Source organism: Sitophilus oryzae, unplaced genomic scaffold (genome assembly GCF_002938485.1).
Source record: "Sitophilus oryzae breed Bouriz unplaced genomic scaffold, Soryzae_2.0 scaffold_1518_pilon_pilon, whole genome shotgun sequence".
NCBI lineage: Eukaryota > Metazoa > Arthropoda > Insecta > Coleoptera > Curculionidae > Sitophilus > Sitophilus oryzae.
The window spans coordinates 1,209,600-1,237,593 of NW_022146190.1; the positions used below are offsets into that span (position 1 = coordinate 1,209,600).

The 27,994-nt window shown below is 31.8% G+C and overlaps 1 protein-coding gene across 2 annotated transcripts; it reads left to right on the forward strand.

The window, feature by feature from the left end:
- Positions 1 to 626: 626 nt before the first annotated feature.
- LOC115878577 lies at positions 627 to 27,993 on the forward strand. 2 transcript variants are annotated; one of them, XM_030895112.1, is made up of 5 exons: positions 627 to 1,287; positions 1,931 to 2,244; positions 8,186 to 8,248; positions 8,686 to 8,850; positions 27,644 to 27,993. In XM_030895112.1, the coding sequence occupies exons 1-5, from the start codon at positions 1,217 to 1,219 to the stop codon at positions 27,949 to 27,951; spliced, it is 921 nt and encodes a 306-aa protein (XP_030750972.1). In that variant the 5' UTR covers positions 627 to 1,216; the 3' UTR covers positions 27,952 to 27,993. The 2 variants fall into 2 exon arrangements, with proteins under 2 accessions (XP_030750972.1, XP_030750971.1); XM_030895111.1 differs by having other exon boundaries at positions 630 to 1,287; positions 27,641 to 27,993.
- The last annotated feature ends 1 nt before the right edge of the window (position 27,994 follows it).

The following is a 27,994-nucleotide window of genomic DNA, read 5'->3' on the forward strand; positions in this document are numbered from 1 at the left end:
ACAAAATATTGACGTGATATTGATATGATAAAAATATTTTGAAAAGAAAATATCGATGTATCCGATATATCGAAAGAAATATTATTATATATACAGTGTGCTTATTTTAACTATAAACATAGGCTTAACAATAAGTTATTTTTCGTACCTTCAGTTGAAAACGACGATTTCAAGTGATAAGTTGTCGTTGTCAATAAGAGTAGATAAAACTGTTCATTATATGTGTAATGTGCAACCAACAATGCAATTAATAGTTGAAATTGTATCGCGGCAGTACGTTGCTTGTACTGTTATTTGTTTATTTTTTATATTTGTAGTAGTTTTATTTTAATGAATTTACAATTATAGCTTTAAAACTTTATATTTATTTGTTCAAAAAAAATCTATTTTTTTACAATCAAAATTTTTTAACCGCTTAAAATTTAATACATAATATAGGATAGTATGTAGGTGTATATGTAACTGCAGCGATTAAAATAATAGGTATTATATTAAAAACGACGCCCAGTAGGCTTGGAAATGATGATCGATGACTAAAAAATATTCTAGAAAAAAAAACATTATACTATTTTGTAAATCTATATTTTTCTTTTATTATATTTTGTATGTTTATAAAAGTTATAATTTAGCTATGACTAGAATATATAAACAAGGCTATTATATGATCTACTGCAGGACAGTTTGTTTCGATTTTTTCCACATTCAAATTTTAAAAGCCATTACCGGTCTTAAAAGTCATAACTGCTATTCAATCTTAAAATGACGTAAAATATCTTGCCAAAAAAAATGTAGGTCACAGAAATTAATCTTTAGACTTCAATAAACGGTCCTTTTATTTGTAAGAAAAAGAGGGTACAGTGAGCTAAACTTTGTATCATTGTTCAAGACCATCATTCAAATTTCATTGATTGAATTCAGAGTAGTCATTTGAAGTTTTGATTGTCGTTGAAAAAAAATATTAATACATTCCTGAGCTTGATATCACAGACCCTTAATATATAATAGAACTATTTCGATATATCGACAATTTCTTTCGATGTATTTATTGATATATCGAAACAAAATATTGATATAAATATATCGATATATTTTAGAAATTATATCGATATATCGTCGCCATCCCTACTGACGGCCAGCTGGTCAGCTGTTTTTTAAAGGTTAAGTTTGAAATGTTTATGTTTATCCATTTTAAAATATTCTCAATTATTATAATAAAATGGTTCAGGGAAATGAAAGAAGGTGTTATGTATGTAACCGAAAAAAAACTCCCGAACTAACTTTCCACAAGTAAGTAAAAGATAGTAGATTTTTTTTGTTTATAAAAATGGTTCTGTATGTTATTCAACAAAGATAATTTTTACACTACACCTAACTGTATATTTTGAACAGAATGTAAATGATTGGCATTGTTGTTAAATTTACTACATTAATAAATTTAAATATTATTTTTTTATACTTATCTTTTGATTTATCATTAAAGTAATATACCTACCTTACATATCATACAATTCTTATGTAAAATTACGTACTATCAGTGTATCTGATAGTATAAACAAGTAAAAGAATAGATATTTTCTTCTAAATTTACTTAGTGCTATTCATTGATATCTGTGACCATATGTATATACTAGCAATTAAAAAAATACATGTAAATTGAAACTGCATACTCTATTATGTTATTTGCAAATTTGTGAATATGCAAGTAGTGTATTTTTTTGGTCATATAGATATCAACTATTAAGATTTAACTTGAGGACTTTTATTGTACTCTAAAGAAAATGGAAAAGTACTAAGATTATAGTTTGAATATAAAAATTTAAAAGTAGAATAAAAAAGTAGTATTTCAGAGAATTCAAATTTAAGTGTGAGAATCTTTATAGAGAGTTTTACAGTTTATTCAAAAAACATTTATTCAATAATTGTTTTTTAGGTTTCCAAAAAACCCTTCTGCTCGTGAACCCTGGTTAAAGTTCTGTAAATTAGAGATTGATATTGACTACGAATACATCAAGTATATAGCTATATGCTCATGTCATTTTACACCTGACGATTATTTAGAACCAAGAGCCAAGGAATTGGGGAATAATTTAATCTTGAAGCGTGGTAGATATCCTACAATTAAGGCACCGAAACCCAAAAAGAGATTGGCAAGACAAGATGCATCATCAATACCAGAAAATATGCAAAATAGTGAACCTACTGTAACTAAACACATTTCAACACAACAATCACAGGTGATTTTAGGTAAATAATAAATAATAAGTACCTATATTCCTTTTTCTTTATAGCACAATATAAAACAACAAAATGTTAAGATATTGTACCTATGATGCAGGTTCTTTCACACAAGCCTGATTTTTTTTTTATTTCAAGATATACTGAGATATGTACTTATATTATAATTAATAATAAAATTATTTCTTTCCACTTCCTGTAACCTCCAGTTTAACTGGAAGTAATATACATACAGTAATTCCTCCGATCATCTTTATGAGAGAAACATTTTTTTTATTATCAATGTTTTGGGAAAAATGCATTCTTTATAAAAAAATTTTGTTTGTTCTAAAATGGTTAATCCTATTTATACTTTTCCAAATATCTATACCGTCTATACCGTTTTAGAAAAAAAAAAATAAAACAAATTTTGTGGTCAAAAAATTACGACTTTAATAAAAATTAATAATTAGAGATGAGCAAAACTGCGATTCTCCAATTGCTATTGAAACCGCGATTGCGATTTTTCATTCGTTGCGACTGTAACCTGCGATTGCAATTTTAATACTTAAAATCAAAATCAAGTTTATTGGTGACAATAATAAATATACACACACGTCAATAATAAAATACAAAATTTAGACAATCATTACACATTTGTCACTTAAACATAGATACATTGACAATAAAAGGTAAACCTATATAGAAAATAAAAACTTATAAATTAAACATTGAAATCACTCAGACATACAGTATCAGATAAAAACAATTTAAAATCATAAAAGGCCTTTCCCACTAGGTAATTTTTTATCACTGTTTTGAATACGTTAGCCGGTAGAGTTCTAACCTGAAGTGGTAGCTTGTTATAGAAGGCTGGCGCATAGTGCAGTGTCTCATTAAAAGATCTATTCAGTCTAAGAAAATCTGCTCGCAAATCATTCCGAGCTCTCGTGTCATGACAGTGCACTTCCTTGGCCACAACAGATTTTTCACTGGCATGAGCGTATATAAGAGAGTCAAAGATATACTGCGAAGGTAAGGTTAGTATCTTTAGACTCTGAAAGTAGAGTTTCGCGTCGTCACGATAACCGGCACGGGCAACAATTCTAATAGCTCGTCTTTGGAGCGCAAAAACTCTGGATGCATGAGCCGAGTGCCCCCAAACTAGTAGACCATATGCACATACTGAATGTATGAGTGCATGGTAAGCCATCATACAGACCTCCTCCACCAATTTTGCCAGATTTCGCAAAACAAAAGTTCCTGACGTCAATTTCTTAGCTATGAGGTTTACGTGATCATCAAAGCACAGTTTTGAATCTAAAGTGACCCCCAGGAAATTAGTTTCACCCTGATGATCCCTGCAATCAAGTGGCCTTAAAGAAAAGATTATGTTCTTAGTCTTGTCGCGATTTAGGTTTAGGCGAATATTATTAAATATTGTTAAATATTGTTAAACAATATAATTAAATACTGTACCAAGTTTTATAATTGTACAGGGTGGGTCAAATTGGACGCTTTTAAAGGAAAACACCGTTTTATATAGGAGATACACGAAAACTGATATCGGTGTCTGGAGCTCAATTTTGATCAATAACGTGATGGTGAAAACCGCACATCGATATATATTACCGTTTCGGAGCTACGGGGTGTTTTTCAAAAATGTGCATTTTTAACATATCGCTGTAACTTTTTTGCTACGGAAAATTTTGTATTTCTATGAAAACATTTCCAACGCACCTTTTCACGTAAAATGTAATGGTTTAAATATATATTTTTTAAATTAATAATTTAAGAGTTATCAATAGAAAAATTGTTTTTTTATTTGGGACACTGTATATTTTTAATTAATTGAAAGGCACTTAAAATTACCTTTCCAAAAAATATAGCACACTTAATATTTTGTTATAGTCTCCTTCTAAATACAAAATTTTTAAAAGTTCGCCACTTTTAACTAATAGGCTTTGGATCCCTTATTGATGATCTGCCCCTAATATGGAACTCGAAAACATATTTTTCCAGCAAGACGAGGCACCGCCTCAGAACGCTGAAGTTATTAGCAAATTTTTGCAGTTAATTTCGGGAATAATTGAATAGCTAACCAAGATCCCAGTCGGTGGCCGTCAAGGCGGCCGGAGTTAGTGCTTATGGATCTAATCCTATGGATATTTTTAAATTGCTCATATAATCTAGACAAAAATTAGAAGTACTTAGCGGTTATGTGAGGGTATCTTTCACCCCTACTGAGTTAATGAATTCCGCAAGAAATGTTCAACGGTCCCGTCTGTCCATAACAGAAGACGGTCATGTCGAACACCTGTAGCAAAATTTCATGTGTTGGTTTGCTATTTATTTTTATTGTTATTAGATAATAGTTTAAATGTATTGATGTTGTTAAATATAGTATAAATTGTTATAAAATTCTGCATCTCTCATTGCAAATATTATTTTCGTTTTAATTGCTGCTTACAGGTAGAATTTTTTTGCATTACAGCCGGCGCCGTGCAAAGCTACTTATTCAAAGTGGGCGAATTTTTATACACTCTATATCTCGAAGAGGAATCGAGCAAAACATCAAGTGTGTTATATTTTTAGAAAGGTAATTTTAAATTATTTTCAATGAATTAAAAATATACAGGGTGTCCCATATAAAAAATCAATTTTTCTGTTGATAACTCTTAAATTATTAATTTACAAAAAATATACTTAAACCATTAAATTCTACGTAAAAAGGTGCTTTGGAATTGTTTTCATAAAAATACACAATTTTCTACAGAAAAAAAGTTACAGCGATTTGTTAAAAATGCACATTTTTGAAAAACACCCCGTAACTACGAAACGGTAATAGATATCGATGTGCGGTTTTCACCATCATGTTTTTGATAAAAATTGAGCTCCAGACACTGATATTAGTTTTCGTCTATCTCCTATAGAAAAGGGTGTTTACCTTTCAAAGCGTCTAATTTGACCCACCCTGTACCATAATGTAATGTAATGTCATATGTACCTATAGCTTAGGGCTCGAAGACACTGACGACCAGGTTGCACTGGCCAGGCCGCAGCTACCTCTAAAACCATTGAATCAAATGATATAGCGCACACTAACGTCGTGGCCGTCCGTTGGTCGTTGCGACCAGAAGACTGCACGGAAATATTATTTTCTGCCGCTTGTTGCCGGTTTTCTTCCAAATTAATAATTTTTCAGATGAAATCCCTCAAATTCAAGGCACAATATTTTATTTTCTATAAGATATAGTGTTTTAGTGTAGTTTTTGCACACGTGCAGAAAATCCAAAGAAATAGTATACAGACTGGATCAAAGGTAAACTTAAATCTAAATCCTTTTTTTATCAAGGGTCGATTCTAGTAAAAACTCAAAACATTTTTATATGACATACCTACTCTATTTATGGTTGGTATGATACCTGTTATTATACCTTTGAGTTTCGATGTTTAAAAAATAAAAAATAATAATATTTAAAGTTTTTCTACAACCACTTTTTTTTATTAAATTAGTTTTTTTAGTTATATTGTAGTCATGTACAAGGAGGACAATTGTATTTTAAATATGATAGTTAATTTGACGTTTTTCAAACAGGGTTCATTAGACTATATTTCTACTAGGTACATTATTTTGAAAAAAAAATTAAGGAAGTAACATAAAGTTTATAAAAATAGAAGTAATTACTGTTGTAGATTCTTCGTTATATTGTAAACATTGAAATAACTGGAAGCTAAACTTTCTACCTGCTTATATTTAGAGCCAGTGTCTGACGATCTTTTTTTACGATGGCTCTAATATGATTACTTCTAAAGTCGATAAGGGCGCCATATCAGTAGAAAAAAGAAACAGAATATCTCCCTTTTTTTCGGTCGCGCGTACACAATGCTTTTTGTTTATTGTGAATAGGAACTTCGCTTTTTAGTTAACTCGGATATTTTAACATTTCTGAAACAATATTTTCTAATTGGTAAAACGTAAAAAATCGTTAGATTTGACAACTCTGTTGAAACTGGTCGTTCATCTGGCCGCAGCTAAAAACGCAATACATCCGGCCAGCCGACGGCCAGGTCGTTGCGACCTGGTCGTCAGTGAGTTCGAGCCCTTAACTGTTAAAAAAAGTTAATATTAGTGATGGGATCACTCGAGTGAAAAATAGTCCGTCACCCGAGTATTCATATCCTTGGTATGTCTCGAGGATTTTTGTCGATCCTCGAGGATTACTCGGCACGCAACTAACATCGGGTGTGGCGTACCGTCCTCGCTACTCGCGAAGGTGCAAGGCGATTTATGATTTATGTTGAAACCTTTTAGAGGATAGAGGATAACAGTTTAATCACTTGCCCGCATATCGCTCGCAATAATAATCGGTTTTCAGAGTACCTGGCATTTTTGAACATAAATGCATTTCTTATTTCTTATTGTTATTTAGTTTAGATTTCTTCTCCATACTTTTTGTTTAAAGACTTGTTTTTTAACTATTAATATAATAATATAATTTTTTTTTCTGTGTAAAGCTTCATTCAGAACCTCGCAATTAGTGGAATAAATTAGTGGTTTCAATTAGCGTAGATGTTTGTCCACCTATTTTTAATGTAAGCATTCAAAACGTCATAATTCGTGAATTTTTGACTTTTGACAAACTTTTGACTTTTCCATTAATTATACTTCAAAATTTGCGAGGAATGTCATTTTGGCTTTTAATTATCGTCCGTCAAGAGAAATTGTGGTTAGAAACCAAAAGTTGATAGTTTTATAAGCTAAATATTAGGCTTTCTCTATGGATACAACTGACTACCACCAGATATTGCTAGGATATTCTATTAATTTTAATTGTGTTTTTTAGACATTGTGAATGATCGTAAACTAAAAAGTATAACGTGTAATTGAAACCACAAATTTATTCCACTAATTGGGAGGTTCTGAATGCAGCTTAAAGTAAAAAATACCGAGGGTGTCATTTAAATATCAAAAGTTGTAGTAATTTGCGGTGAAACGGGAAGTGATAGAAAAGAATTGAATACGTCATTCAATCCTAATTTATGTCATATACTAACATACCAAATCTCGGTTTTTTATAAAAAAATAAAAAAGTTATAGGGGTGAACCACCAAACCAAACCAAACACCTGGTATATTATTGATCTTGGCCCTAGAAAACAATACCTTCTTTATAAATAAATAATAATAACCGAGAGAAAATTCAAAGGCAGTTTACTATAAAATGGCTCAATAGACCACAAAATTACATTCGCAACAAAATCGCAAAGCGCGACTCCTAAAAATTTAAACTCGCAGATAGAAGGTTAAATCACCGTCCCAGTTTACAAAATCACAATCGCAACAAAATCGCAAATCGCAGCAAAATCGCAACTATAGTAATATTGGTTGCCTAAATTAAAACTCGCAAATAAAAGAAATCGCAGTCGCAGTTTCCTATGAAAGAAAATCGCAGGTTGCCGTTGCGATTTTAAAATCGCTGCTATTGAATCGCAGTTTGTGATTTTATATAGTTTCTGCTCATCTCTATTGGTAATAATTATCTATCAAAGTATAAAAATGAAATGATATTACCAAAGAAATGCGTTTGGATTTTTCGGAGTTTTATCAGTTTGGTAAAAAATACAATAATTATACTTTAACAATGTTTTTAATTTTTTCTAAAACGATATGGAAATTTGGAAAAGTATAAACAGGATTAACTATTTTAGAATAACCAAAAAAAAATTATGCAGGATTCATTTTTCTCAAAAATGGGTTTCCTCTTGTAAAGACGATCTGATCTATGAAAACACTGTAATAATTTATCTAAAGCATTACTACCATACAATCAAACAGTTTTATGACCATGCATGTTTTAACTGCCAAAATCAATATTGCAGATTAGATCAATGTAATTTTGAATATAATTTAGTGTCCAGTACAAATGAAGTTGTTAATATAGGAACTCTAACATTTGATGCTTTTTCAGTGCAGCAAAGCAATGTATCTACTTCTTCACAACTGCCGCAATTACAACCTAAACCAAAATTACGTAAGTTAAACTTTTATGTCTTTATATTTTAGTATACTTTAACATAACTTTACATATAGACAATTTTAAGAAATAAACAGCATAATTAATCACGCTCAGCCAAAAATATTCACCACAAAAGCAAGTCAAAATCTCTTTAATTTAAAAAAAAAATCCAATTTTAATTACTGAGAACATATGTGACATTTTTTCGCATTTCTTTGAAAATAAAGACTTAAGGAAGTAGTCTTTTACTATTTTTATATTACATCCATTACAGATGGAATCAACAACATAACATTATGATAAATAGCAATTAAATCATCCATATAAATAATCAATTGCGTGAATGAGAGTTTTGTTGACATGCTCCTTAGTCTTTTTAATCAAAGCAATAAGTAAAATAAATAATGAAAAAAAAAACGATGTAGATGAGTGAGGTATAATATATTTTTTAGATCGGAAAATGCATCATATACTACCAAAATCTGATCATTCTCCACAGCTTTTAATATATAACACTGTCCCAGTGTTACAAGTAGGTACAATTCCAACTCCACAAATGCCACAAAAATCTCCCATTTCAACTCCAACAGTGCCAAATGAATGTAAGATCAAAATTGGTAAGTAATAATGTCCTTAAAGTTTTTAAAAATTAAGTTAGAATATAAACTCACTGGCAAGAAAAACCAGGCACTAAAAACTAGTCCTAATTTCAAAGTTGGATTTCCCGCGAACCACTCATTAGATTTTGATGATTTTTTTCTAAATTGTAAATTAATTCCTTCTTAACGGATGCCCCGTCAGAAATTTTTATTCCGAATTTATTTTGAGCATATACAGGGCACAACAATAAGACGAAGTTTTTTGCCCGTAGTTTGTAACACCCTGTAGGCTGTAGCAATTTTTGTGAGCATTTTGTTTTTTTAATCACGACATTATCTCTGTTTGTATTGGAGATACGCTGCTTTAAAAAGAACGTCTCGGACATAGGCGAAAACGGATTTATGAGTATTTGCAATATAACAACAATGGTTGTCAAATTAAAAAATGCCATTGTAATGTCTGTAATATCGTTTTGAGGTAGAATAAAAGACACCATTCAATATTAATGAAGTTTTAATATCAAGTCATTCGTATTACAGCCCAGATATTACTACCTGAACATTTGCAGTACTCGTGAACTCCTGCGCAAAACTTAACAATGCTATGTTGTCGATATTTACATTATTTACAATAATATACTACACTTTTCCCCCTTACAATATAAAACTTAAAATTAACAATTGTTTAAATTTACCAAAAAAAAACATTATAACCAGACAGAAAATTTTTTTTCTAAATTAATAGTACCATTCATTCACAATCATTTATACACAATATTTTTATTTACATTTCTCTTACTTCTTCTCACTTCACAATCGCCCTCTGGAAAATTTTTATCAGGTGAGTTCATTTGAGTTAAATCAATTATTTCTATATCCTCAGCCTGATGAAAATTTGCATTTTCTATTGAAAAATTATAATCTATAATTTGATTTATATGTCTATGCCACGTTTTTTTCAAAGATGGTATATTTACAAAATAAGTTCTTAAACCAAGTTTTTTCTTAATAATACCCTTAATCCAACTAGGCTTATTACTAACCCTATAATCTCTAACTGCTTCAGTTTCACCCAAATTATATTCCCTTTCTCTCCTCCCACAATAATTTTTAACTTGTCTTTTTTGTTCCCTAATAATCCTTTCTTGTATATTACAATCATTATGGTTAACTTCCGGAAAGCCAATGACCCCCTTCTATATGAGCGTCTTTGCAATATAAATTGGGAAATCTTGAAGAATGCTGAATGTAACCCCGTGGATGATTTAGTCGCCGAACTATACAGGACTATCAGTACAATAATAGATGAGTATATACCAATCTACAATACCCATAAAAGCAAGCGCACGTATCCTACCTGGTTTACTACCGACATTATAAAAACATTACAAGAAAAATATTGTAATTTTCGGAAATGGAAGAAAACTGGTTGTCTGACGGCATGTGCAACTTATAAACATCTTCGAACTATCACCAAAAGAGAAATTGATCGAGCATATTCCGACTATTTAGCTGAAATTCAAAATTCCCTGTGCACAAACCCTAAAATGCTCTGGCACTATATCAATAAAAGAAACGTTTCTAGTCGCATCCCAGGTATTATGACATTTGAGAATAATGAACTAAATAACACTACAGATATTGTAAACGGGTTTGCAACATTCTTTAACAGTGTTTATACAAATTCGGGAAGTTCTTGCGAGCCAACCACTGACACTAACTCTTTCTTTACAACACTACCTCAACTGGATGAAACAGATGTGTTAAAAGCGATGAAGAAACTGAAGGACAAACTCACTGCTGGACCTGACGGAATACCTTCGTTCTTAATAAGGGATTGTGCATCGGTGCTTGCTGAGCCGTTGACCTTTATTTTTAATGTTGCCATTAAGACTGGATTTCCAGAGTGCTGGAAAACTTCTAAAATATGTCCGATCTTTAAGTCAGGAAACAGTAACAATATTGAGGATTATCGCCCTATTGCTATAATATCGAACTTTGCAAAAATTTTTGAAATGTGCATTTTTGAAAAATTGTTCTTTCAAGTCAAACGCTTAATTGTGGATGAACAACATGGATTCTTTCCAAATAGATCTACAGTAACAAATTTTTTTTTGTTTGCTTTTTGTAATATACATATAAAGCTATCGAAGCAGGCTCTCAAGTTGATGCAATCTATATGGATTTTTCAAAAGCTTTCGATAGGATGGACCACCAAACACTCTTAACAAAACTTTCTCAGTTTGGATTTAGCAGCAGTTTGAAATGTCTGCTACAATCATACCTATCTGGGCGTACACAGTACGTAGAGTATCATGGTCTTCAATCCTATCGTTTCTCACCATCTAGTGGAGCCCCACAGGGTAGCAATTTGGCACCGTTATTGTTTTCGTTATATATAAATGATATAAAGGAAATATCTTGTCCAGCTCTATTGTTTGCAGATGACTTAAAGATATTTCATACTGTCAATAGTGTTGAGGATTGTCTTTTAATCCAACAATCTTTGGATAAAATATCTTCTTGGAGCAAACGAAATAATTTACCTTTAAACATCAAAAAATGTAATAAGCTCACTGTCACCCTAAAAAGCAATGTAACAGGTCACATATACCATATAGACAATACCCCTCTTGAATCTTTTGAAATTGTAGGGGATCTTGGTGTGTACATTGATAATCGTTTAAATTTCCAGTCTCGTATTAATGAAGTATGTAAATCAGCAACCAAAACTTTAGGATTTATCTGTCGTACTACTAAAAACTTTCAAAATATATCTTGCCTCACTACTCTGTATAACTCCCTGGTACGATCGCGTTTATATTACGCATCAGTAGTTTGGTCACCGATATACCAAATACATATTCAACGTCTGGAACAGGTTCAACGTAGATTTCTCAAGTTGCTATCCTTTAGAGCTGATGGCGTCTATCCACAGCGGGGTATAGATCAGCAGTTGCTGCTTGACAGGTGGAGCTTTTCTTCGCTCAGAGAGCTGCGACTTCGCTCATCATTAATATTTCTGTTTAAAATTTCCAACAATATGATGATGGACTGTGCATTTCTCTTGAACGAATTAAGCTGGCACGTTCCACTGGTCACAACTAGATATCAGTACACTTTCTGCCTCCAAACACTTCGTACCTGCAATGCCACCAAAGCCCCGCTCTATAGATGCTGTCACAACCTTAATAATATTGCTCTCCACGACACACTGGATCTGTTTCAGCACTCACTAGCATCCTTCAAGAGGGTACTGGATGAGATACTAAAGGACATTCACAGAAGAACGGTACTCATAGTAACGTGACGAAGAATTTAAGTATATTTCATATCATTATTTTTTTTATATATTATGTTATTATTATTTATATCTTAATATTTCCATTATTAATTGTCTTTTGTTTGGGTGTATACCTGTTGGACAATAAATGTATAATTTATTTATTTATTATTTACAACATTCTCATTCTTATTTTTATATACAAAATCTAACACTGATCTAGGATTCCTATTTAACAGTAATTTAGCAGGTGACACCCCTGTAGTACAATGGGGAGTTATTCGATAAGATAGCAAAAAAATATTTAAAATCATGTTTAAATCTTTTAAATTTCCTGTATTTATTACTTTTAAAATTGCATTTTTAACTGTCCTAACTGAATTTTCAGCCTGTCCATTGGACTCAGGGTGAAATGGAGGTATTTCTTTAAAGTTTGTACAATTTTTGTTTAAAAATGTTTGAAATTCCTCAGATTTAAAATATTTTGCGTTATCAGAAACTAAATTATTAGACAATCCAAAACGAGCAAAAATATCTCTTAATATATTTATAGTATTGGACGATGACGTATTTGTTGTTATAATGGCTTCGACCCACTTACTATAAGAATCTACCAATACTAAAATATAAAATTTTTGAAAAATAGGTCCAGCATAATCTATATGAATTCTGTGCCAAGGGTTAGAAGGAAATTCCCAATTTTTTAAAGGAAACTTAGGAGGTAAATTCTGAGTTCTTATACAATATTTACAACTTTTAATCAAGTGTATTTCTTTAAAGTTTGTACAATTTTTGTTTAAAAATGTTTGAAATTCCTCAGATTTAAAATATTTTGCGTTATCAGAAACTAAATTATTAGATAATCCAAAACGAGCAAAAATATCTCTTAATATATTTATAGTATTGGACGATGACGTATTTGTTGTTATAATGGCTTCGACCCACTTACTATAAGAATCTACCAATACTAAAATATAAAATTTTTGAAAAATAGGTCCAGCATAATCTATATGAATTCTGTGCCAAGGGTTAGAAGGAAATTCCCAATTTTTTTAAAGGAAACTTAGGAGGTAAATTCTGAGTTCTTATACAATATTTACAACTTTTAATCAAGTGTATTTCTTTAAAGTTTGTACAATTTTGTTTAAAAATGTTTGAAATTCCTCAGATTTAAAATATTTTGCGTTATCAGAAACTAAATTATTAGACAATCCAAAACGAGCAAAAATATCTCTTAATATATTTATAGTATTGGACGATGACGTATTTGTTGTTATAATGGCTTCGACCCACTTACTATAAGAATCTACCAATACTAAAATATAAAATTTTTGAAAAATAGGTCCAGCATAATCTATATGAATTCTGTGCCAAGGGTTAGAAGGAAATTCCCAATTTTTAAAGGAAACTTAGGAGGTAAATTCTGAGTTCTTATACAATATTTACAACTTTTAATCAAGTGTATTTCTTTAAAGTTTGTACAATTTTTGTTTAAAAATGTTTGAAATTCCTCAGATTTAAAATATTTTACGTTATCAGAAACTAAATTATTAGACAATCCAAAACGAGCAAAAATATCTCTTAATATATTTATAGTATTGGACGATGACGTATTTGTTGTTATAATGGCTTCGACCCACTTACTATAAGAATCTACCAATACCAAAATATAAAATTTTTGAAAAATAGGTCCAGCATAATCTATATGAATTCTGTGCCAAGGGTTAGAAGGAAATTCCCAATTTTTTAAAGGAAACTTAGGAGGTAAATTCTGAGTTCTTATACAATATTTACAACTTTTAATCAAGTGTATTTCTTTAAAGTTTGTACAATTTTTGTTTAAAAATGTTTGAAATTCCTCAGATTTAAAATATTTTGCGTTATCAGAAACTAAATTATTAGACAATCCAAAACGAGCAAAAATATCTCTTAATATATTTATAGTATTGGACGATGACGTATTTGTTGTTATAATGGCTTCGACCCACTTACTATAAGAATCTACCAATACTAAAATATAAAATTTTTGAAGAATAGGTCCAGCATAATCTATATGAATTCTGTGCCAAGGGTTAGAAGGAAATTCCCAATTTTTTAAAGGAAACTTAGGAGGTAAATGCTGAGTTCTTATACAATATTTACAACTTTTAATCAATTGTTCAATATCTGCATTTATGTTAGGCCACCAAACATAGGACCGAGCTAAACTTTTGCACTTAACCATGCCTAAATGCGTTGCATGAAGAGTAGTCAAAAACTTAGCTCTAAGACGCTCTGGTATGACAATTTTGTGACCCAGCACCAAACAATCATCGTTAATTGAAAAACAGTTTTTAAATTTAAGATATGGCTTTAAATGTGGTTTTAAGGATTTTGGCCAACCCAATCTTACAAATTTACAAATATCCTGAATTTCTAAATCATTTTTGGATTCTTTTGAAATATCTTCCCAATTTATAGGTAAATCATTATTTGACACAATAAAATTGAAATAAGGATTATCACAATTATTTTCCTTTACTACTTGATCTAATGGCAATCTTGAAAAAAAATCAGCTTGATTGTTTTCTGACTTAACATATTCAATATCATAACTATAACTGGATAGAAATAAGGCCCACCTTTGCAGTCTATGTGCTGCTAAAATTGGCAAACCCTTATTCCCTCCAAAAATAGTTAATAAATATTTAGAATCAGTTCTTATTATAAATTTACGCCCATAAAGATATTGGAAAAACATTTTAACGCCCACAATTACGGCTAAACCTTCTTTTTCTACTTGTGAGTAGTTTTGTTGGGCTTTAGTTAAAGTTTGTGAAGCAAACGCAATTGGTCTTTCATCGTTATCAGCATAACGATGAGAAATTACAGCACCTATGCCATAAAAAGAACTGTCTACTGTTAAAATTACAAGTAGGGTTGGATCATAGTGCACTAACACTGGAGAAGAAGATAACACTCTTTTTACCTCATTAAAAGACTTTTGACAATTTTTACATCAACAAAATTTTACATTTTTCTTTAACAAATTATTTAAAGGTTGCAAAAGAATGGAAGCATTTTTTATAAACTTATTATAAAAATTAACAAACCCCAAAAATAATTTTACCTGTTTTACGTCTTGAGGAATTGGAGCTTCCAAAATGGCCTTTATTTTATCTTCACAGGTATGTAACCCATGTTTATCAATTTTATACCCTAAATAAGTTACAGACTCTTTAAAAAAATCACATTTATTTATAGAAATTGTCAACCCATTGATTTCAAGTCTTTTTAAAACCTCATTTACTCTATTTATGTGCTTTTCTCTAGTTTCTCCTGTTATTAAAATGTCGTCAATAAAACAAGCCACCCCTTCTCTGCCTGACAATATTTTTTCCATAATGCCTTGAAAAATAGCAGGAGCATTTGCAATGCCAAATTGAAGTCTATTATAAACAAATAACCCCTTGTGAGTACTAATAGTTGTTAATAATTTTGACTCTGAATTAAGTTTAACCTGTTGATAAGTATTTGATAAATCAATTTTTGTAAATTTACCTAAACCCTCTTAACTTACTAAATAATTCATCAATTCTTGGTAGTGGATATTGGTCTACATGCAAGACTGGGTTGAGTGTGATATTTAAATCACCACATATTCTAATCCCTCCGCCACTCTTAATCACTGGGACGATTGGAGACGCCCAATCACTGTGAGATACTTGACTCAAAATGCCATCATCCAGCAGTTGTCGCAGTTCGGTTTCCACTCCCTCACGCATCGCGAAAGGCAGGGGTCGATGCTTGAAAAACTTTGGCTCAGCTCCCTCTTTAACCTTGAGCTGTATTAGCCCTCCATTGTAGCAACCTAACACAGAGGAAAATACTTTAGGATATTTCTTAATCAATATTTCTCTCAATTGATTAAAATCAGAATCAGATTTGAAATTTTTTTCATCATTCAAGTTCATTATTGAAAGTTCAAATAAGTTAAAAAAATCACGTCCTAATAAAGGAGGACCACCCCTTTCTATTACATAAATTTTAATTTTATTTGTTTGTTCTTTATAGGTTATATTTACATCCAAAAATCCTATAGGCTTTATTGTGGAACCATCATAGCTCATCAATGTTTTGTTTGTAATTTTTACATCAAAATTATTTAAATGCTTTTGCCAAAAATCACTCTAAACTACAGAAACCGAAGCCCCTGTATCTAATTGAAATGAAAAATGTTTGTTGTCAATTAAAATTCCTGAAGAGATGGGTTTATTTTGATTTTGTTTTTGCTCCGATTCTAAAGTAAACATTGACTCTAATACGTCACCCATATCTTCCATATTAAAATCTAAACTATCATCCTGTAAAAAATTATTCCTATTACGTCTACACATTTTAGCTAAATGACCCTTTTGTTTACATATGTTGCAAAAATAATTTTTAAAAATATACTTATCTTTTACATGATTTCCCTTTCCACACACCGAACAGCTGACTCTGTTGACAGGCGCGTATGCCGACGCTGCGCTGGTCGGCCTGGTTGCTGGAGTTGGAGAAGGCCTTGTCGCCATATTGTGATGCTTCTTCCCACTTCCTCTGCTGTGGTGGACGTCATACTTTTGGTTGCTTCGACTCTGTTGCTGATTCTGCTGACGTCATCCCATGGCTCCTCTGCCCATGCGCTGGTAGAATACTTCCGCCTTGATCGGTACTTGAAGGTGATTTTGGATTACCGGCTTTTCAACATGGCTGCTGGCTAATCTAATGACCTTGTCAAAATCCACGGTCACCTTTTCGTCAAAAATTTTCTGCATGATCGCTGGTTCACCTAGGTCCATAATAAATTTGTCTCGTAAAACGACGTCCAATTCCGCTCCAAATGCACATTTCCCCGCCAACGACCTTACTCGTGCCGCCCATTGTTGTACCGTTTCGTCCTTATTTTTGACTGCCCTATAAAATTTATAGCGTGCAGCAAAAGGACTAATGGATGATTGAAAATGCTTGCTGCAAATTTCTATGAGTTCCTCATATTTCTTTTCTTCCGGAGACTTAGGAAGACAAAGGCCATGTATTAATCGGTATGCTTCTTCATCACAGGCATTCAGCAGGACCGCTCTCATTATATCTTTGTCAGTAATTTTGTTTGCTATAAAATACTGACCCAATACGTGCTTTAAAGATGCTCCAATCCGAATCTTGCAAAGAAAAAACGTACATTTCCCATCATGGAAGCCATTTTGTCTCGATGGGTCGATTCACGTGCGGTACTTCCAGAAAATATGGATTTTAACGCTTACTAGGCACTCGCGATACCGGTTTTTAATCGTTCGATTTTTTCCTCGTCGCCAACTGTAATGTCTGTAATATCGTTTTGGAGTAGAATAAAAGACACCATTCAATTTTAATGAAGTTTTAATGTTAAGTCATTCGTATTACAGCCCAGATATTACTACCTGAACATTTGCAGTACTTGTGAATTCCTGCGCAGAACTTAACAATGCTATGTTGTCGATATTTACATTATTTACAATTATATACTACAGCCATTGTCTGTGACGGATGTTGCTCGTATTGTGGCTTTAATTGAGGATGCCCGAAGTCAAAGTTATGTGTCCGATACCCTGGGTATACCTCGAATAACAGTCCAGGATGTCTGGAATCGGTATATTGAAACGGGAAATTTCACCAGGCGAGTGGGTTCCGGAAGGAAACGGAAGACAAATGCAATTGACGACTGCTTTATTGTCCTGAATACTTTACGAAGTTGTAGAATTACAGCGTTTCAGAATCAACATCTGCGACAAGCCGTGTGTAGAACTAAAGTCAGTGGGAGAACAACCTGTCTAAGACAAAAAAAAAACAGCTTTTCTGCAAAGAGGCCTGCCACAGGACCTCAGCTACTTCCAATGCGCGTTTACATGTGAATTGGGATATTGACCAATGGACTAAAGCTTTTTTTCGAGGCGTTTGTTTTAAAGCAGCGTAATACAAACAGAGATAATGTCGTTATTAAAAAAAATGCTCACAAAAGATGAGACTACAACATGATTTGATTTAGCAATAGCTACTACAGCTGCTGCACCCTACAGAGTGTTACAAAGTTCGGGCAAAAAACTGAGTTTTATTGGTGTGCCCTGTATATGCTCAAAAAAAATAAATTCGGAATAAAAATTTCTGACGTAGCATCCGTTAAGAAGGAATTAATTTAAAATTTAAAAAAAAATCATTAAAATCCAATGAGTGGTTCGCGAGAAATCCAACTTTGAAATTGGGACTAGTTTTTAGTAGCCGGTTTTTTTTTGCCGGTGAGTGTATATAAAAGTGTATTTTGAATTTTAATCATATTTCTTAACTAATTAACTTGTTGATAAACCCTCTGTAATTCTGTAGTCTACATTATGAAGCCACAGAATGCTTCAAAAAATATGTGTGATCTCTCGTGGGGAGATTGATTAATTTTTCATATCAACATAGGTCCGATTTTGCTTTATTTTGTAGCTACAGGGTGTTAAAGTCTAAATATTTTTTCGATTTATTATAATTTTCTTCCAAGTACTTTTAGCGTTTCGAATAAAATTTTGAGGGTAAAAGTTACTATAAATGACATATGACATATTTTGAAGCAAAAAAATGGTCGACATATTCACCAGGGACGTACACATGGGTTATCATTGGAATATTTTTCTAAGAAGAATATCGCCACTATGTCCGGCTAGCAGTTGACTTGGATTGTTACAATGCCGAACACTACTTGTTCAGACATAAACTGTAATCGTTATTTCAAACATTTCATGTTTTAGTTATTTTTATTTTATAACTAGGTTTAAAATACGACACTAGTTTCTACTCCACAGCTTTTTTTCATGCCCGAAAAGCTTTTTTATTCACGTATAACTAAAATTACTAAAATGAATTTTTTTATTTTATTTTTTATTTTTTTATTTATTTTTTTTATTTTTATTTAAGTCTTTATTTCTAGAGTGGTACATAGTTTTACAAATTATAATAAAATATAAATAGTAGTAACCTAGTTACCTAATCAGTAATATAATTCATACAAGTACGTGAATTAATAATAGATATCAATATAAATATTTACAAAAATAGCCTTACGTAATTTGCTTAGAAAATTTACACCATCGGAATTTGACGATCACTGCAATATTTTTAATTGTAGGTCAGTGTAAATAATGTGTTTATATAATGTAATATTTATTTAAAAAAAAATGTGGTGTATTGATTTTACCTGTTTTTTTTAATTTTTGTTTTAAATAACTTATTACTTTTTAATATTTTTGATATTTTAACTCACTATTACTACCATTATACAGATATTAAATTTTAAATAAATATTGAGACACCTAGGTTTCTATGTGAAACCTGTGTGCGTCTCATTGTTTAGCTTTTTCTTAGAATATAAAATTAATATATTTAATTGTCTTACATCTAAGTAAAGATTTGCTTAATTAAACTTAATAACCAATAAAAATGAATCTAGCTATAATTAACTTAATAACTAGGATAAAAAATAGCGTAAATAAAGGAAAGGTAAATAACATAAGGTTTATAAATCGAAAAATATAACTAAAAATATGACAGGCATACATTGTGTTTCTACTCAAAAATGTGTTGAAAGACTGTTTTGTAATTTTTATAAACATATTCTCTGCATTGTAGATTAAATTTATGTATGTTACTTATTCTGCGTATCTCCAGAGGAATACAATTATACAATTTTGGACCCATATTATTTACTGAGTTTAGACTCATCGCAGTTCTGTTTTCCGGGAGCATAAGGTGTTTTTTTGTATTAGCTCTAGTGCTATAATTATGATGTATTGTTTTCTTTTCGGTGCCTAATTGCATGAATCTAACGACATTTAAGATGTATATATGTCGAAGATTGGGGACAGTCTCCGAATATAGCCACTCAGTGTGAAATAACTTCGGTTTTCTAAATATTACTTTTAATATATAATTTTGTAGGATGTTCAAAGGCCTTAAAACTGTTTTGGATGCATTTCCCCACACGAAATGCCATATCTCAGAATAGACTCAACAAATGATCTATATATTAGGATCATCAGAGATTTGTTCATAAATTCTCTCAATAGATAAAACTTATAAATCAAAATTCTAACTGATTTTGCAACTTTATACACGTGTCTATCCCATCTCAGATGCTTGTCAATAATAACTCCTAGGTATTTTACTTCGCTGACTCCTTGTATTCGTTTTGAGTTTTGATTTGTATTAATAGTGTCAAATTCGGGTCTGTTTTTTTCGGTCAATGAAAATGCTACAAACTTTGTTTTTTCGACATTAATAGAAAGTTGAAGATTGTTCAGCCAATTGCAAACCTTACTGAAGTTATTTTCTGCTATTTCTTTAGCCTCTTCCCAGGAATTACCATTGACAATCAAAACCGTGTCATCGGCATAAGACAAGAGAGTCCCATCGACACTTACCTCCTTAAGAAGGGAATTCATATATATTATAAATAAGATAGGACCCAACACTGTTCCCTGAGGAATACCTATTCTTACTGTATTGGGGTCACTGAACTGATTATTTATTTTGACCATTTGTTTTCTGTCTTGTAGGTATGATTTAAATAGTTGCAAAGTTAGGCCCCTTATACCATACTTAAATAGGATTCCCAGGAGAATGTGGTGGGAGACCGTATCAAATGCTTTTGCCAAATCCAGAAAAATTGCGATAGCCTTCTCATTATTGTTAAGACTATGTGACACTTCGGAGATCAGTTTCCATATTGCATCTGCAGTACTAGCTCCTTTTATAAAACCGTATTGATTATTTGATATAATGTCATTTTTTTCAAGAAAAGCCAACAATCGGGTTTTTAGTGCCTTTTCTAAAATTTTGCTAAAATTATTTATTAAACTGATGGGTCGATAGTTAGTAACATTACATTTATCTCCCGACTTGTATATAGGAATTACTATGGAAACTTTAAAATATATTGGAACATTGCCGCTTTGGAAAATAGTATTAATAATATGTGTTAATGGCTTTAAAATATAGTGGTTTATTCTCTTTACTAGTTTAACTGAAATACCGTCGGATCCAGAAGAACTATTATTTTTTAATTGGGCAATATACTGAATAATTTCATTTTCAGTTACAGGTGTCAGATATATTGAATTTGTATTATGAAACTTTAGAACAGGAAAAGTTGTGGTTTTCCCAAACTTATCAGCCATTTTTTGACCAACATTTATAAAATAATTATTGATATAGTTTGCCAAGTCTTTGTTATCATTAATTACATTGCCATTTTCTGAAACAATGTGGTTACTACAATTTTCATCATGAACTGAGTCATTAGTTGCCTCTTTAATTATTTGATAAATTTTCTTGAAGTCTTGTTTATTATCATTAATTTTATTTCTGTAAAAATCGTTTTTTGTTTTACTAATGATTTTTTTTAACAAATTTCTATGAGTTTTATATCTTTGTTCTGTATCAGGATTTTTATCTTTCATAAATTGTTTTTTTAAAAGATCCCTTGTCTTAATTGATGATATAATACCCTGAGTTATCCACGGTTTTATTTTCTTACTACCATATTTATAATATTCCAAAATTTTTGAACGTTCAATATATTGCTGCAAAGTGTTTACAAAAGTCGCAACTGCCGACTCAGGATTATTGTCTTGCAGCACCAAATTCCAATTTTCGCTGTTAAGTAGGTTATCTAGTTTATTGTAATTAATTATGAAATTATTACTTGTGCTACTTACATTATTGTTACATTGAACTTTGTTCGGAAAATCTTGAAATAAACTCAACATTATCGGAAAATGATCCGTTATTGGCGATTGAAAAATGTATGACTTAAAACTTGTATTCTGATGTTTTATTTTATTTTTAAGAAATATGTGATCTAGGCAGCTCTGTGTATATGAGTCATCTCTGGTTGTGCCGTTTATATACGACTGAAAACCGTAATGACCCAGTATAGCGTTGTACTCCGTTGCTATGTCAGAAATACTATCTATATTTATATTTATATCTCCTACAAAAATTACTATTTGATCTTCTAGATTAGAACTAAAGTAATCATTTAAATCGGTTAAGAAAAGGTTAACATCAGATGAAGGCGGACGATACAATGAGATAACTGAAAAAAGCGTATTATTCAATGTAAATTTAATTTTTGTTATAGTAACTTGAGATTTGGGAAGTTTTGTACTATTAATAGTTTCATTAATCTTTGATCTAATAAATATGAACACTCCATCGTTTTTATTAAAATTTCCAGAATCATAGTAGCTAGTATATCCCGGCAAACAGAACTGATTAGAGTTATCAATCATCCAACATTCGCTTAGTACAATTATATCGCAGTAATTGATTTTATAGGCTTCCAGAAATGTTAAAAGATTGTCAAAATTTTGCCTTATACTACGTATGTTTAAATGTATTAAACTAAGAAGTTTATTACTTGTGCTATTGTTTTGATCAAGATTGTTAGGATTAATTATTACGGGGATAATTGCACTGCCTGATATTTTCTCTAGTATGTCGGATTCAGTTGAATTCATAATTCAAAATTAAAAATAACAATTTATACCTTATATTTCTAAAATTACTATTCTAGTTTAGCATTAAAATTAATCTTCTCCCTAGCAAGCCGACACTTCTTGGCTAGAATAGGGCAGTGTCTTTCATCTTCGCTGTCATGATCAAACGGTTGATCAGCATTGAATTTACCGTGCACATAAAAACAATTTACACATTTCTTAACCTTCTTATCACACTTTAATCGGTCATGTGGACCCGCACAATATGTACACTTTTGATCTTCACGACAATTAGCGGATTTATGCCCGAACACTCCACATCTGAAGCAGCGAATTATTTTTAGGTTTTCATGGACTTGGCAGCTACTCCACCCCAGATCCAATCTTGTGTTGACTAATTTGTTGTATGTGTGTCCAGCTGTTTCAGCAAAAACTGTCCACTTTTTGATTTTTTCGATTGTCTTGTAAAAGTTATTTTATTTTATCGTTTTCGTTTAAAATTTTACTGTTCAATAATTTTAGGTCTTGTTGTAATTCTTCACCCTCTTTATATTCTTTAAGTAGCCCAGTTATTTTTATTTGCGGTTTGAATTGGTCTTTCATCTCAATGTTATACTTTGTATCTAGCTTACTTTGAACATGTGTTTTTAATTTTTCAAGGTTTTCTGCACTGTCGCTTTTTATTATGACACAACCACTTTTTGTATAGTTATAATATTTGATAGGCGCGCTGGCAGCTGCGGGATTTATTTTTTGTTTTAATTCTTGAATTGTAGCTTCTTTTGTTTGTGATTTTTTTGGTTTAATTACCAATGTTCTTTCATGACAAATATTCTTATTTTCTTCAGTTTTAATAGCGCTATTGGTCAGGGCATCAGCGTATGACAAAATTTTTTGTGGTTTAGTTTCTAGTTTCCCTTCTATTTCATTTAGTTTATTTAAAATTTTCTTACTTGTTGTATAGTCATCCCACATCCTTTCCAAATTATTTTTACAGGTTGGACATAACCATGTAATTAAATTTTTTATAGCTTCCATTTGATTTAGTTGCTTTTTAGTTATGTTCAGACACGTTGTATGATACCATGATCTACATTGGCCTTCGCAGAATATTGATAATTCATTATCACTTATTGATTTATTGCATGTTTTACACACCTCACTGTCCTCACTCGAATCATCCTCGCCCGTATTGCCGGCGGGCGGCATTGTTTTAGTTTTTGTTTATCGATGCTGTATCAAAAATACGCATATTACTTTACTTAGAATAACTCGCGCACGACGTTGTTAACCGGTCAACGGCTAGAACTGAACTCATATATTTATTTTAAACACATACTTTGCACAATTTTCCAAACATGTAGATTTTCTCAATGTATAATTAATATTCAAATTCTAGTCAGGGAAATATTAATAACATAACTATAATATACTTTGTATAGCAAAATAAAAACACTAAATCACCACAATACACCAAAACACTTTTACTTTTACACTGGACGCGCGTTTCGCTAACCATGTTAGCATCATCAGCAGATGATTATAAACTAAAGTACAATCTACAAGGTGAGCGTTTATATACTCGCTCAGTGGGCCCCGAGTGGGCGTGGCAAAATCTAGCCAACCGAGTCAAAGCCAACTGAGCGTAACAGTTAGATTTCCGCCACTAGAGTAGTAGGAACAAAGAACTTGAACGAATTGGACCGTTGACTCTGTTCATACTATCTTTACATTTATTAATTCTGATGCTTTCATATGCATCTAATTGCCTGTAATTTGAGACTTGTTTAATTAATTTTAAATTATTAAGATCTATACAATGTTCATTATCAACAATATGTTCGGCAACGCAAGATTTATCCGGTCTACCATATCTTATCTGAGCTAAATGTTCTTTAAATCTAGTTAATATTGATCTTCTAGTTTGCCCAACATATTTCTGATTACAATCTTTACAAGAAATTTCATAAATACCCGACCTTTCCAGTGGAGGTGTTTTATCTTTTGGATTACCTAATAATTGTTGGTGTATTGTGGTGATTTAGTGTTTTTATTTTGCTGTGTAACACCAAAGGTTCCAACCCTCAACTGTAATACTTTGTATAATCCAGGTTACAGCTTATTAACTGTAGTACATTTAATTGCGCTTGGTGACGTAACGGCATACCAGCGGCGTACGGTCCATGGAAGCGGGGGAAGCACCGCTTCCCTAAACTTTTTAAAGATAAAAAAATGAATAGTTAAACGTTAATAATACTGTTATTTTATAACAAAAGATTAATTTAATTTGTTAAAATTATTTATTTGAAACCTTACATAAACGTAGTAAATTTAATTAGCCTTTTACTGCATGGATGCGCGCCTGGAAATCGCCGCCGGTCGCCTATCCCTCTTTCATGTAGGTGTTATTGACCTCGAACGCAAACGACAAATTTAAGCCGGAAAATCGCGCACAGTTGCTAGCCACGGGAGCGATCTTTCGGCCTCCTTCCTCGACTTTTAATGTATCGTTCGCTTGCGATTTTATAGGTAATATTATAATAAATTAAATCCAAAATTCTATGATGATGTTATAGACAAATTTGCAATGGCTGATAGACGAATAGACCTCAAATACAAATAGGTGCCTATCGCGCGTCAAGTGCTTTGGAAAATTAATTTAAAATATCGTATTTTAACTATTATAACTTTATGTGTTTTTGTTTGTTTAACAATTTTCGATAGAATTTTAATCGAACAATGGAATTGGCCTCGGAATTTTCAAAGGTAAGTTTTTTAAGAAAATGTAAAAGTAATGTCTCGAAATAGGGTTTTTTACCGATTCGCTTCCTCGCCTATAACTGTCATCGCACGCCGCTGCGGCATACTAGGATCAAGCCAGGATTATACCAAGTTTATCAATTATTTATCAGTCGCTTTCAATAAAAAACAGTGTGTGCACTATGTGTCATGAATGCATTTGTCATGTCATGTGCACTGAGGTCATGTTTTGACATTTAAGTTTTGTTGAAATTAACTTACTTGAAAGTATTTCCTGTCATTTCCCATACGATTTTGTTAATTTTCTAACTAAATCGGTTTATGACCTTACTTGTGAATCAATGCGGCAATTGCTGGTGACATTGACCTTGCCACGGGTCTGCTAGTACAAAATAAAACTAAAAAATTCTATAATTTAATGATTCTGCAAAAAATCAATAGTTTTTGGCGTTTACTTCAACACGAGAATTAGCCAAGAAATTCATTTTCACACCACAGATAGTAAACCACGGTAATAAATTCCATGTGTATTAGGCCTACTGGACATACCTCGATGAAAAAAATTGTGTGTGCACTATATATCTTATTAATAGCTATTATATTTTTGGATTTGAAGGACATGTTTGAAAAAGTTTATGGTTAGATTAGGTTAGGTTGGTTAAAAATAATAAATTAAAAATTAATAATTAATTTGACTCATTTTCACCAAATTTGTATTCAAAAAAAAATTCATTATAGATTAATGGATATTTATTAATGCTCCATGTTTACTTATTCTTCTGAAGCCATCTCAACGTTTGACCTTGATTGCCTCGTGCTATTTTACAAAATAGCACGATAAATATAAGCCCGTCTAACCTAACCGAACTTAACCCAAATTAACAATAAAAAACAAACAACCAATCACGGCGGGTCTCGGTCAATTTCAGGAAACGTAGGAACTAATTTTTATAATACGGGCTTATATTTATCGAACTATTTCCAGAAATATTTCGGGGATAGTGTAGCTGCTGTTTAAAAGAACATATTGTCAAAAAACTGCTTTTTGAAAAAATGTTTAACATGGCGTCATTTTTTCCAATATGGGGGCTCTCGCGGCCGAGAGCGGCAAAATTGAACTTCGGAAAGGGCACATCAAAATCTATAAAATTATCTATTTTACAAGACTCCTGGAAAACTCTCCAACTAACCCCTTTTTTAGAATAAAATGACTGTACAGAGCTGCAACAAGTCAGTTTTAAAAACAAAATGATTTAACTCTTGTTCCAACCCGCCGCAGAACCGTCCCCGAACGATCACGCTCGTGCGCAGTAATTCAAATGTGTTCCAACCGAGATTTGACGGTTATCGGACGATCCTATTTGCGTACTAACCTACCTTGGGATTGTTTAGTTACGATTTCCAAACGGTAATTTCGGTACATGGTCCAAATTGAGAACTGGTTGGGTTGACTTGCGCATTAAAACATATTGTCAGGGATTATCGATTTTTAACAGCTGATTCTGGTCCGGCGTCCGGCTGATACTTCTGTCTTGGTTGTTTGTTACAAATTCGAACACGTGTGAGTTATACTTTTGCTTGTGAGTTTGTGTGGAGTAAATCATTCGGAAATTTTAATTAATTTTTTATTTTAAAAATAATGTTCAAAGGTTCTACTACTACAATGAAATACCAGGATCATAAAAGAGAGGATAGGTAAGTGAGTGTGTTGTTACCGTTGAAACAACACTTACCAACATTTACTGGATTCTGATTCTCCGTTTCAAGAATAATAATTATTATTATTGCAAATTGCAAACAAAAATAATGGGGTTATGTTATGAAATTCTCAACAAAAATCCGATCGATACGCTTTTGATAGTCCCGAAAACAATCCACAAAGCGTTCCAATGTTGATACTTTTTGCACCGTCATGAAACTATTCGAAGTTTGCTCAGGCTAACAAAGTGCAAGAAGACCAATTCGAATACGATTTCGAAACGATCCCGAAATGCTGGTTGGAACAAACCTCATATTAAGTTCAAATGACTTAAGTGTTAAGTCTTTGACTTAAGTCATTTTCTTTCAAGTTAAGTCATTTTTATCAAATGATTTAAATCATTGAAATGATTTAAGTAAAAAAAAGGCTAAAATTTTCTGTTAGCTTGCAGCTCTGTGACTGTACTACTAATAATAAAAATAGATCTAATTAGACGCAGACTTTTTTGCTAGCACTATGTTACTATTTTTTCAGAAGGAGCTACCGTGGTCAGCAGCAGCGAACAACCAAAGATACTCCCTTTCAGCACTCTAAAGGGGCCGCATGATAGATTACCCAGATTCGTGGGTGATATAACTAGTAAGCATCTGAATACTTTAGAGGACGCTAGATGGTGTTTTAATCTGGCAAAAACAAAATTATCTCAGCAGACAAAGAAAATTAAAATGCTGCATCAATCTAAATTGAGGCTCACGAAAAAAGTTAAGAACTTGGAGGCTTTAGTCAATGTTCTTATGAAGAATGAAAATCCTGATAATGAGACAATTGAAGTGATACACGAATAAGTACTTCCCATAATATGATTTTGTAATGACGTTAACTTTCAAA

Excerpts from the sequence above, each read along its gene's own strand:
- LOC115878577 (XM_030895111.1), top strand. The coding sequence starts at position 1,217 with ATGGTTCAGGGAAATGAAAGAAGGTGTTATGTATGTAACCGAAAAAAA. Across the intron at positions 1,288-1,930 it reads CCCGAACTAACTTTCCACAA|GTTTCCAAAAAACCCTTCTG; the intron begins GTAAGTAAAAGA and ends ATTGTTTTTTAG. Across the intron at positions 2,245-8,185 it reads ACAATCACAGGTGATTTTAG|TGCAGCAAAGCAATGTATCT; the intron begins GTAAATAATAAA and ends ATGCTTTTTCAG.